This window comes from Oncorhynchus kisutch, linkage group LG9, assembly GCF_002021735.2.
Source record: "Oncorhynchus kisutch isolate 150728-3 linkage group LG9, Okis_V2, whole genome shotgun sequence".
Classification (NCBI taxonomy): Eukaryota; Metazoa; Chordata; class Actinopteri; order Salmoniformes; family Salmonidae; genus Oncorhynchus; species Oncorhynchus kisutch.
This window is the reverse complement of record NC_034182.2, coordinates 45,288,329-45,301,179: the sequence shown is the minus strand read 5'-3', so window position 1 is coordinate 45,301,179 and position 12,851 is coordinate 45,288,329. Positions and strand designations below refer to the sequence as shown.

General features: G+C 46.9%; 1 protein-coding gene across 1 annotated transcript in view; it reads right to left on the bottom strand.

Annotated features, from left to right (window-relative positions):
• Window positions 1-12,568, bottom strand: part of ctc1 (CTS telomere maintenance complex component 1) — a 62,803-nt gene extending 50,235 nt beyond the window's left edge. Inside the window, exon 1 of the mRNA XM_031832696.1 lies at window positions 12,202-12,568. Within this exon, the coding sequence (XP_031688556.1) occupies window positions 12,202-12,387 (186 nt within the window). The 5' untranslated portion in view covers window positions 12,388-12,568. The remainder of the gene's footprint in view (window positions 1-12,201) is intronic.
• Window positions 12,569-12,851: the final 283 nt, after the last annotated feature.

The window sequence follows — 12,851 nt, the reverse complement described above, 5'->3', positions numbered from 1 at the left end:
ATTAACCAGACCATCCCCTGGCACAGTGCTATATTAACCAGACCATCCCCTGGTACAGTGCTATATTAACCAGACCATCCCCTGGTACAGTGCTATATTAACCAGACCATCCCCTGGTACAGTGCTATATTAACCAGACCATCCCCTGGTACAGTGCTATATTAACCAGACCATCCCCTGGTACAGTGCTATATTAACCAGACCATCCCCTGGTACAGTGCTATATTAACCAGACCATCCCCTGGTACAGTGCTATATTAACCAGACCATCCCCTGGTACAGTGCTATATTAACCAGACCATCCCCTGGTACAGTGCTATATTAACCAGACCATCCCCTGACACAGTGCTATATTAACCAGACCATCCCCTGGTACAGTGCTATATTAACCAGACCATCCCCTGGTACAGTGCTATATTAACCAGACCATCCCCTGGTACAGTGCTATATTAACCAGACCATCCCCTGGCACAGTGCTATATTAACCAGACCATCCCCTGGTACAGTGCTATATTAACCAGACCATCCCCTGACACAGTGCTATATTAACCAGACCATCCCCTGGTACAGTGCTATATTAACCAGACCATCCCCTGGCACAGTGCTATATTAACCAGACCATCCCCTGGCACAGTGCTATATTAACCAGACCATCCCCTGACACAGTGCTATATTAACCAGACCATCCCCTGGTACAGTGCTATATTAACCAGACCATCCCCTGGTACAGTGCTATATTAACCAGACCATCCCCTGGTACAGTGCTATATTAACCAGACCATCCCCTGGCACAGTGCTATATTAACCAGACCATCCCCTGGCACAGTGCTATATTAACCAGACCATCCCCTGGCACAGTGCTATATTAACCAGACCATCCCTGCACAGTGCTATATTTAACCAGCTTGCTATATTAACCAGACCATCCCCTGACACCAGTGTTATATTAACCAGACCATCCCCTGGCACAGTGCTATATTAACCAGACCATCCCCTGACACAGTGTTATATTAACCAGACCATCCCCTGGCACAGTGCTATATTAACCAGGCCATCCCCTGGTACAGTGCTATATTAACCAGACCATCCCCCTGACACCAGTGTTATATTAACCAGACCATCCCCTGGCACAGTGCTATATTAACCAGACCATCCCCTGCGTACAGTGCTCTATATTAACCAGACCATCCCCCTGGCACAGTGCTATATTAACCAGACCATCCCCTGGTATATTAACCAGACCATCCCCTGGTACAGTGCTATATTAACCAGACCATCCCCTAGCACAGTGCTATATTAACCAGACCATCCCCTGGTATATTAACCAGACCATCCCCTGGTACAGTGCTATATTAACAGACCATCCCCTGGCACAGTGCTATATTAACCAGACCATCCCCTGGTACAGTGCTATATTAACCAGACCATCCCCTGACACAGTGTTATATTAAACCAGACCATCCCCTGGCACAGTGCTATATTAACCAGACCCATCCCTGGTACAGTGCTATATTAACCAGACCATCCCCTGACACAGTGCTATATTAACCAGACAATCCCCTGGTACAGTGCTATATTAACCAGGACCATCCCCTGGTACAGTGCTATATTAACCAGACCATCCCCTGGTACAGTGCTATATTAACCAGACCATCCCCTGGTACAGTGCTATATTAACCAGACCGTCCCCTGGACAGTGCTATATTAACCAGACCATCCCCTGTACAGTGCTATATTAACCAGACCATCCCCTGGTACAGTGCTATATTAACCAGACCATCCCCTGACACAGTGCTATATTAACCAGACCATCCCCTGGTACAGTTGTTATATTAACCAGACCATCCCCTGGTACAGGCTATATTAACCAGACCATCCCCTGGTTACAGTGCTATATTAACCAGACCATCCCCTGACACAGTGCTATATTAACCAGACCATCCCCCTGGTACAGTGCTATATTACCAGACCATCCCCTGACACAGTGTTATATTAACCAGACCATCCCCTGGTACAGTGCTATATTAACCAGACCATCCCCTGGCACAGTGCTATATTAACCAGACCATCCCCTGACACAGTGTTATATTAACCAGAACATCCCCTGACACAGTGCTATATTAACCAGACCATCCCCTGGTACAGTGCTATATTAACCAGACCATCCCCTGACACAGTGCTATATTAACCAGACCATCCCCTGGCACAGTGCTATATTAACCAGACCATCTCCCTGGTACAGTGCTATATTAACCAGGACCATCCCCTGGTACAGTGCTATATTAACCAGGACCATCCCCTGGCACAGTGCTATATTACCAGACCATCCCCTGGTACAGTGCTATATTAACCAGACCATCCCCTGGCACAGTGCTATATAACCAGACCATCCCCTGGCACAGTTGCTATATTAACCAGACCATCCCCTGGCACAGTGCTATATTAACCAGACCATCCCCTGGCACAGTGCTATATTAACCAGACCATCCCCTGGTACAGTGTTATATTAACCAGACCATCCCTGGCACAGTGTTATATTAACCAGACCATCCCTGGTACAGTGTTATATTAACCAGACCATCCCCTGGTACAGTGCTATATTAACCAGACCATCCCCTGGTATAGTGCTATATTAACCAGACCATCCCCTGACACAGTGCTATATTAACCAGACCATCCCCTGGTACAGTGCTATATTAACCAGACCATCCCCTGACACAGTGCTATATTAACCAGACCATCCCCTGACACAGTGTTATATTAACCAGACCATCCCCTGGTATATTAACCAGACCATCCCCTGGCACAGTGCTATATTAACCAGACCATCCCCTGGTACAGTGCTATTTTAACCAGACCATCCCCTGACACAGTGCTATATTAACCAGACCATCCCCTGACACAGTGCTATATTAACCAGACCATCCCCTGGTATATTAACCAGACCATCCCCTGGTACAGTGCTATATTAACCAGACCATCCCCTGGCACAGTGCTATATTAACCAGACCATCCCCTGGTATATTAACCAGACCATCCCCTGGTACAGTGCTATATTAACCAGACTATCCCCTGGCACAGTGCTATATTAACCAGACCATCCCCTGGTACAGTGCTATATTAACCAGACCATCCCCTGACACAGTGTTATATTAACCAGACCATCCCCTGCACAGTGCTATATTAACCAGACCATCCCCTGGTACAGTGCTATATTAACCAGACCATCCCCTGACACAGTGCTATATTAACCAGACCATCCCCTGGCACAGTGTTATATTAACCAGACCATCCCCTGGTACAGTGCTATATTAACCAGACCATCCCCTGACACAGTGCTATATTAACCAGACAATCCCCTGGTACAGTGCTATATTAACCAGACCATCCCCTGGTACAGTGCTATATTAACCAGACCATCCCCTGGTACAGTGCTATATTAACCAGACCATCCCCTGGTACAGTGCTATATTAACCAGACCATCCCCTGGTATAGTGCTATATTAACCAGACCATCCCCTGACACAGTGCTATATTAACCAGACCATCCCCTGGTACAGTGCTATATTAACCAGACCATCCCCTGACACAGTGCTATATTAACCAGACCATCCCCTGACACAGTGTTATATTAACCAGACCATCCCCTGGTATATTAACCAGACCATCCCCTGGCACAGTGCTATATTAACCAGACCATCCCCTGGTACAGTGCTATATTAACCAGACCATCCCCTGACACAGTGCTATATTAACCAGACCATCCCCTGACACAGTGCTATATTAACCAGACCATCCCCTGGTATATTAACCAGACCATCCCCTGGTACAGTGCTATATTAACCAGACCATCCCCTGGCACAGTGCTATATTAACCAGACCATCCCCTGGTATATTAACCAGACCATCCCCTGGTACAGTGCTATATTAACCAGACCATCCCCTGGCACAGTGCTATATTAACCAGACCATCCCCTGGCACAGTGCTATATTAACCAGACCATCCCCTGGTACAGTGCTATATTAACCAGACCATCCCCTGACACAGTGCTATATTAACCAGACCATCCCCTGGCACAGTGCTATATTAACCAGACCATCCCCTGGTACAGTGCAATATTAACCAGACCATCCCCTGACACAGTGTTATATTAACCAGACCATCCCCTGGCACAGTGCTATATTAACCAGACCATCCCCTGGTACAGTGCTATATTAACCAGACCATCCCCTGACACAGTGCTATATTAACCAGACAATCCCCTGGTACAGTGCTATATTAACCAGACCATCCCCTGGTACAGTGCTATATTAACCAGACCATCCCCTGACACAGTGCTATATTAACCAGACAATCCCCTGGTACAGTGCTATATTAACCAGACCATCCCCTGGTACAGTGCTATATTAACCAGACCATCCCCTGCCACAGTGCTATATTAACCAGACCATCCCCTGGTACAGTGCTATATTAACAAGACCATCCCCTGGCACAGTGCTATATTAACCAGACCATCCCCTGGTACAGTGCTATATTAACCAGACCATCCCCTGACACAGTGTTATATTAACCAGACCATCCCCTGGCACAGTGCTATAATAACCAGACCATCCCCTGACACAGTGTTATATTAACCAGACCATCCCCTGGCACAGTGCTATATTAACCAGACCATCCCCTGGTACAGTGCTATATTAACCAGACCATCCCCTGACACAGTGTTATATTAACCAGACCATCCCCTGGCACAGTGCTATATTAACCAGACCATCCCCTGACACAGTGCTATATTAACCAGACCATCCCCTGGTACAGTGCTATATTAACCAGACCATCCCCTGGCACAGTGCTATATTAACCAGACCATCCCCTGACACAGTGCTATATTAACCAGACCATCCCCTGGCACAGTGCTATATTAACCAGACCATCCCCTGGCACAGTGCTATATTAACCAGACCATCCCCTGGCACAGTGCTATATTAACCAGACCATCCCCTGGTACAGTGCTATATTAACCAGACCATCCCCTGACACAGTGTTATATTAACCAGACCATCCCCTGGCACAGTGCTATATTAACCAGACCATCCCCTGACACAGTGTTATATTAACCAGACCATCCCCTGGCACAGTGCTATATTAACCAGGCCATCCCCTGGTACAGTGCTATATTAACCAGACCATCCCCTGACACAGTGTTATATTAACCAGACCATCCCCTGGCACAGTGCTATATTAACCAGACCATCCCCTGGTACAGTGCTATATTAACCAGACCATCCCCTGGCACAGTGCTATATTAACCAGACCATCCCCTGGTATATTAACCAGACCATCCCCTGGTACAGTGCTATATTAACCAGACCATCCCCTGGCACAGTGCTATATTAACCAGACCATCCCCTGGTATATTAACCAGACCATCCCCTGGTACAGTGCTATATTAACCAGACCATCCCCTGGCACAGTGCTATATTAACCAGACCATCCCCTGGTACAGTGCTATATTAACCAGACCATCCCCTGACACAGTGTTATATTAACCAGACCATCCCCTGGCACAGTGCTATATTAACCAGACCATCCCCTGGTACAGTGCTATATTAACCAGACCATCCCCTGACACAGTGCTATATTAACCAGACAATCCCCTGGTACAGTGCTATATTAACCAGACCATCCCCTGGTACAGTGCTATATTAACCAGACCATCCCCTGGTACAGTGCTATATTAACCAGACCATCCCCTGGTACAGTGCTATATTAACCAGACCGTCCCCTGGACAGTGCTATATTAACCAGACCATCCCCTGGTACAGTGCTATATTAACCAGACCATCCCCTGGTACAGTGCTATATTAACCAGACCATCCCCTGACACAGTGCTATATTAACCAGACCATCCCCTGGTACAGTGTTATATTAACCAGACCATCCCCTGGTACAGTGCTATATTAACCAGACCATCCCCTGGTACAGTGCTATATTAACCAGACCATCCCCTGACACAGTGCTATATTAACCAGACCATCCCCTGGTACAGTGCTATATTAACCAGACCATCCCCTGACACAGTGTTATATTAACCAGACCATCCCCTGGTACAGTGCTATATTAACCAGACCATCCCCTGGCACAGTGCTATATTAACCAGACCATCCCCTGACACAGTGTTATATTAACCAGAACATCCCCTGACACAGTGCTATATTAACCAGACCATCCCCTGGTACAGTGCTATATTAACCAGACCATCCCCTGGTACAGTGCTATATTAACCAGACCATCCCCTGGCACAGTGCTATATTAACCAGACCATCCCCTGGTACAGTGCTATATTAACCAGACCATCCCCTGGCACAGTGCTATATTAACCAGACCATCCCCTGGCACAGTGCTATATTAACCAGACCATCCCCTGGCACAGTGCTATATTAACCAGACCATCCCCTGGCACAGTGCTATATTAACCAGACCATCCCCTGGTACAGTGTTATATTAACCAGACCATCCCCTGGCACAGTGTTATATTAACCAGACCATCCCCTGGTACAGTGTTATATTAACCAGACCATCCCCTGGTACAGTGCTATATTAACCAGACCATCCCCTGGTATAGTGCTATATTAACCAGACCATCCCCTGACACAGTGCTATATTAACCAGACCATCCCCTGGTACAGTGCTATATTAACCAGACCATCCCCTGACACAGTGCTATATTAACCAGACCATCCCCTGACACAGTGTTATATTAACCAGACCATCCCCTGGTATATTAACCAGACCATCCCCTGGCACAGTGCTATATTAACCAGACCATCCCCTGGTACAGTGCTATTTTAACCAGACCATCCCCTGACACAGTGCTATATTAACCAGACCATCCCCTGACACAGTGCTATATTAACCAGACCATCCCCTGGTATATTAACCAGACCATCCCCTGGTACAGTGCTATATTAACCAGACCATCCCCTGGCACAGTGCTATATTAACCAGACCATCCCCTGGTATATTAACCAGACCATCCCCTGGTACAGTGCTATATTAACCAGACCATCCCCTGGCACAGTGCTATATTAACCAGACCATCCCCTGGTACAGTGCTATATTAACCAGACCATCCCCTGACACAGTGTTATATTAACCAGACCATCCCCTGGCACAGTGCTATATTAACCAGACCATCCCCTGGTACAGTGCTATATTAACCAGACCATCCCCTGACACAGTGCTATATTAACCAGACCATCCCCTGGCACAGTGTTATATTAACCAGACCATCCCCTGGTACAGTGCTATATTAACCAGACCATCCCCTGACACAGTGCTATATTAACCAGACAATCCCCTGGTACAGTGCTATATTAACCAGACCATCCCCTGGTACAGTGCTATATTAACCAGACCATCCCCTGGTACAGTGCTATATTAACCAGACCATCCCCTGGTACAGTGCTATATTAACCAGACCATCCCCTGGTATAGTGCTATATTAACCAGACCATCCCCTGACACAGTGCTATATTAACCAGACCATCCCCTGGTACAGTGCTATATTAACCAGACCATCCCCTGACACAGTGCTATATTAACCAGACCATCCCCTGACACAGTGTTATATTAACCAGACCATCCCCTGGTATATTAACCAGACCATCCCCTGGCACAGTGCTATATTAACCAGACCATCCCCTGGTACAGTGCTATATTAACCAGACCATCCCCTGACACAGTGCTATATTAACCAGACCATCCCCTGACACAGTGCTATATTAACCAGACCATCCCCTGGTATATTAACCAGACCATCCCCTGGTACAGTGCTATATTAACCAGACCATCCCCTGGCACAGTGCTATATTAACCAGACCATCCCCTGGTATATTAACCAGACCATCCCCTGGTACAGTGCTATATTAACCAGACCATCCCCTGGCACAGTGCTATATTAACCAGACCATCCCCTGGCACAGTGCTATATTAACCAGACCATCCCCTGGTACAGTGCTATATTAACCAGACCATCCCCTGACACAGTGCTATATTAACCAGACCATCCCCTGGCACAGTGCTATATTAACCAGACCATCCCCTGGTACAGTGCTATATTAACCAGACCATCCCCTGACACAGTGTTATATTAACCAGACCATCCCCTGGCACAGTGCTATATTAACCAGACCATCCCCTGGTACAGTGCTATATTAACCAGACCATCCCCTGACACAGTGCTATATTAACCAGACAATCCCCTGGTACAGTGCTATATTAACCAGACCATCCCCTGGTACAGTGCTATATTAACCAGACCATCCCCTGACACAGTGCTATATTAACCAGACAATCCCCTGGTACAGTGCTATATTAACCAGACCATCCCCTGGTACAGTGCTATATTAACCAGACCATCCCCTGCCACAGTGCTATATTAACCAGACCATCCCCTGGTACAGTGCTATATTAACCAGACCATTCCCTGGCACAGTGCTATATTAACCAGACCATCCCCTGGTACAGTGCTATATTAACCAGACCATCCCCTGACACAGTGTTATATTAACCAGACCATCCCCTGGCACAGTGCTATAATAACCAGACCATCCCCTGACACAGTGTTATATTAACCAGACCATCCCCTGGCACAGTGCTATATTAACCAGACCATCCCCTGGTACAGTGCTATATTAACCAGACCATCCCCTGACACAGTGTTATATTAACCAGACCATCCCCTGGCACAGTGCTATATTAACCAGACCATCCCCTGACACAGTGCTATATTAACCAGACCATCCCCTGGTACAGTGCTATATTAACCAGACCATCCCCTGGCACAGTGCTATATTAACCAGACCATCCCCTGACACAGTGCTATATTAACCAGACCATCCCCTGACACAGTGTTATATTAACCAGACCATCCCCTGGTATATTAACCAGACCATCCCCTGGCACAGTGCTATATTAACCAGACCATCCCCTGGTACAGTGCTATATTAACCAGACCATCCCCTGACACAGTGCTATATTAACCAGACCATCCCCTGACAGTGCTATATTAACCAGACCATCCCCTGGTATATTAACCAGACCATCCCCTGGTACAGTGCTATATTAACCAGACCATCCCCTGGCACAGTGCTATATTAACCAGACCATCCCCTGGTATATTAACCAGACCATCCCCTGGTACAGTGCTATATTAACCAGACCATCCCCTGGCACAGTGCTATATTAACCAGACCATCCCCTGGTACAGTGCTATATTAACCAGACCATCCCCTGACACAGTGTTATATTAACCAGACCATCCCCTGGCACAGTGCTATATTAACCAGACCATCCCCTGGTACAGTGCTATATTAACCAGACCATCCCCTGACACAGTGCTATATTAACCAGACCATCCCCTGGTACAGTGCTATATTAACCAGACAATCCCCTGGTACAGTGCTATATTAACCAGACCATCCCCTGGTACAGTGCTATATTAACCAGACCATCCCCTGGTACAGTGCTATATTAACCAGACAATCCCCTGGTACAGTGCTATATTAACCAGACCATCCCCTGGTACAGTGCTATATTAACCAGACCATCCCCTGACACAGTGCTATATTAACCAGACCATCCCCTGGTACAGTGCTATATTAACCAGACCATCCCCTGGCACAGTGCTATATTAACCAGACCATCCCCTGGCACAGTGCTATATTAACCAGACCATCCCCTGACACAGTGTTATATTAACCAGACCATCCCCTGGCACAGTGCTATATTAACCAGACCATCCCCTGACACAGTGTTATATTAACCAGACCATCCCCTGGCACAGTGTTATATTAACCAGACCATCCCCTGGTACAGTGCTATATTAACCAGACCATCCCCTGACACAGTGTTATATTAACCAGACCATCCCCTGGCACAGTGCTATATTAACCAGACCATCCCCTGGTACAGTGCTATATTAACCAGACCATCCCCTGGCACAGTGCTATATTAACCAGACCATCCCCTGGTATATTAACCAGACCATCCCCTGGTACAGTGCTATATTAACCAGACCATCCCCTGGCACAGTGCTATATTAACCAGACCATCCCCTGGTATATTAACCAGACCATCCCCTGGTACAGTGCTATATTAACCAGACCATCCCCTGGCACAGTGCTATATTAACCAGACCATCCCCTGGTACAGTGCTATATTAACCAGACCATCCCCTGACACAGTGTTATATTAACCAGACCATCCCCTGGCACAGTGCTATATTAACCAGACCATCCCCTGGTACAGTGCTATATTAACCAGACAATCCCCTGGTACAGTGCTATATTAACCAGACCATCCCCTGGTACAGTGCTATATTAACCAGACCATCCCCTGGTACAGTGCTATATTAACCAGACCATCCCCTGGTACAGTGCTATATTAACCAGACCTTCCCCTGGTACAGTGTTATATTAACCAGACCATCCCCTGGTATGGTACAGTGCTATATTAACCAGACCATCCCCTGGCATGGCACAGTGCTATATTAACCAGACCATCCCCTGGTACAGTGCTATATTAACCAGACCATCCCCTGGTACAGTGCTATATTAACCAGACCATCCCCTGGTACAGTGCTATATTAACCAGACCATCCCCTGGTACAGTGCTATATTAACCAGACCATCCCCTGGTACAGTGCTATATTAACCAGACCATCCCCTGACACAGTGCTATATTAACCAGACCATCCCCTGGTACAGTGTTATATTAACCAGACCATCCCCTGGTATATTAACCAGACCATCCCCTGGTACAGTGCTATATTAACCAGACCATCCCCTGGTACAGTGCTATATTAACCAGACCATCCCCTGGTATATTAACCAGAACATCCCCTGGTACAGTGCTATATTAACCAGACCATCCCCTGGTACAGTGCTATATTAACACAGACCATCCCCTGACACAGTGCTATATAAACAGGCCTCAAAACCATTATATTATGGAATCAGTCATAGAGCCCATTGCCCTTTATGGTTGTGAGGTCTGGGGTCCGCTCACCCACCAAGACTTCACAAAATGGGACAAACACCAAATTGAGACTCTGCACGCAGAATTCTGGAAAAATATCCTCCGTGTACAACGTAGAACACCAAATAATGCAGAGCAGAATTAGGCCGATACCCACTAATTATCAAAATCCAGAAAAGAGCCGTTAAATTCTACAACCACCTAAAAGGAAGCGATTCACAAACCTTCCATAACAAAGCCATCACCTACAGAGAGATGAACCTGGAGAAGAGTCCCCTAATCAAGCTGGTCCTGGGGCTCTGTTCACAAACACAAACACACCCTACAGAGCACCAGGACAGCAGCACAATTAGACCCAACCAAATCATGAGAAAACAAAAAGATAATTACTTGACACATTGGAAAGAATTAACAAAAAAACTGAGCAAACTAGAATGCTATTTGGCCCTAAACAGAGAGTACACAGTGGCAGAATACCTGACCACTGTGACTGACCCAAATTTAAGGAAAGCTTTGACTATGTACAGACTCAGTGAGCATAGCCTTGCTATTGAGAAAGGCTGCCGTAGGCAGACATGGCTCTCAAGAGAAGACAGGCTATGTGCACACTGTCCACAAAATGAGGTGGAAACTGAGCTGCACTTCCTAACCTCCTGCCTAATGTATGACCATATTAGAGACACATATTTCCCTCAGATTACACAAATCCACAAAGAATTAGAAAACAAATCCAATTTTGATCAACTCCCATATCTACTGGGTGAAATTCCACAGTGTGACATCACAGCAGCAAGATTTGTGACCTGTTGCCACGAGAAAAGGGCAACCAGTGAAGAACAAACACCATAGTAAATACAACCCATATTTATGCTTATTTATTTTCCCTTATGTACTTTAACCATTTGTACATCATTACAACACTGTATATAGACATAATGACATTTGAAATGTCTTTATTCGTTAGTAACTTCTGTGAGTGTAATGTTTACTGTTCATTTTTATTGTTTATTTCACTTAGTTTTTTATCTATTTGACTTGCTTTGTTAACACGTTTCCCATGCCACTAAAAACCCTTGAATTGAAATAAGAGACAGAAACAGACAGACAGAGAGAAAGAGAGAAAGGAGAGAGAGAGGAGAGAGAAAGAGAGGGGATACTCTCACCGTTCTGGTCTGTCCGTCTGTCTCTCTCTCCTGTAATGGACAGTTCCTGGGGTCCCGCCCCCACCGCTGAATTTGACCAATGAGATCAGCCCTCACAGAGAAACACAGAGATAACCCAGCCTCTTCTCCCTCACAGGCAATCCCCTCGTTCCGCCAGGCCACGCCCTCCTTTCCTTCCACACACATCACCACGGAGATACAGGGCCGGTCGCCTGGCAATGAGGCTCCTCCTCCTGGTTGGGAGCAGGTCTCGTTCTCTGTGTGGTTTTGTCGTGCTCTCTTGGCCCCTCCCTCTCTCTCCTCTTTATTTTCCTCTATCCTCTCTTCTTCTCTGCTCCTCTTCTTCCTCTCAGAAACGTCATCTCTCCTCCTCTCTTCTCCCCCTTTCTCTCTCCTCTCCTCCCTCTCTTCTCCCCCTTTCTCTCTCCTCTCCTCCCTCTCTTCTCCCCCTTTCTCTCTCCTCTCCTCCCTCTCTTCTCCCCCTTTCTCTCTCCTCCCCTCCCTCTCTTCTCCCCCTTTCTCTCTCCTCTCCTCCCTCTCTTCTCCCCCTTTCTCTCTCCTCCCCTCCCTCTCTTCTCCCCATTTCTCTCTCCTCCCCTCCCTCTCTTCTCCCCCTTTCTCTCTCTCTGTCTCACTCATCTCCTCCCTCT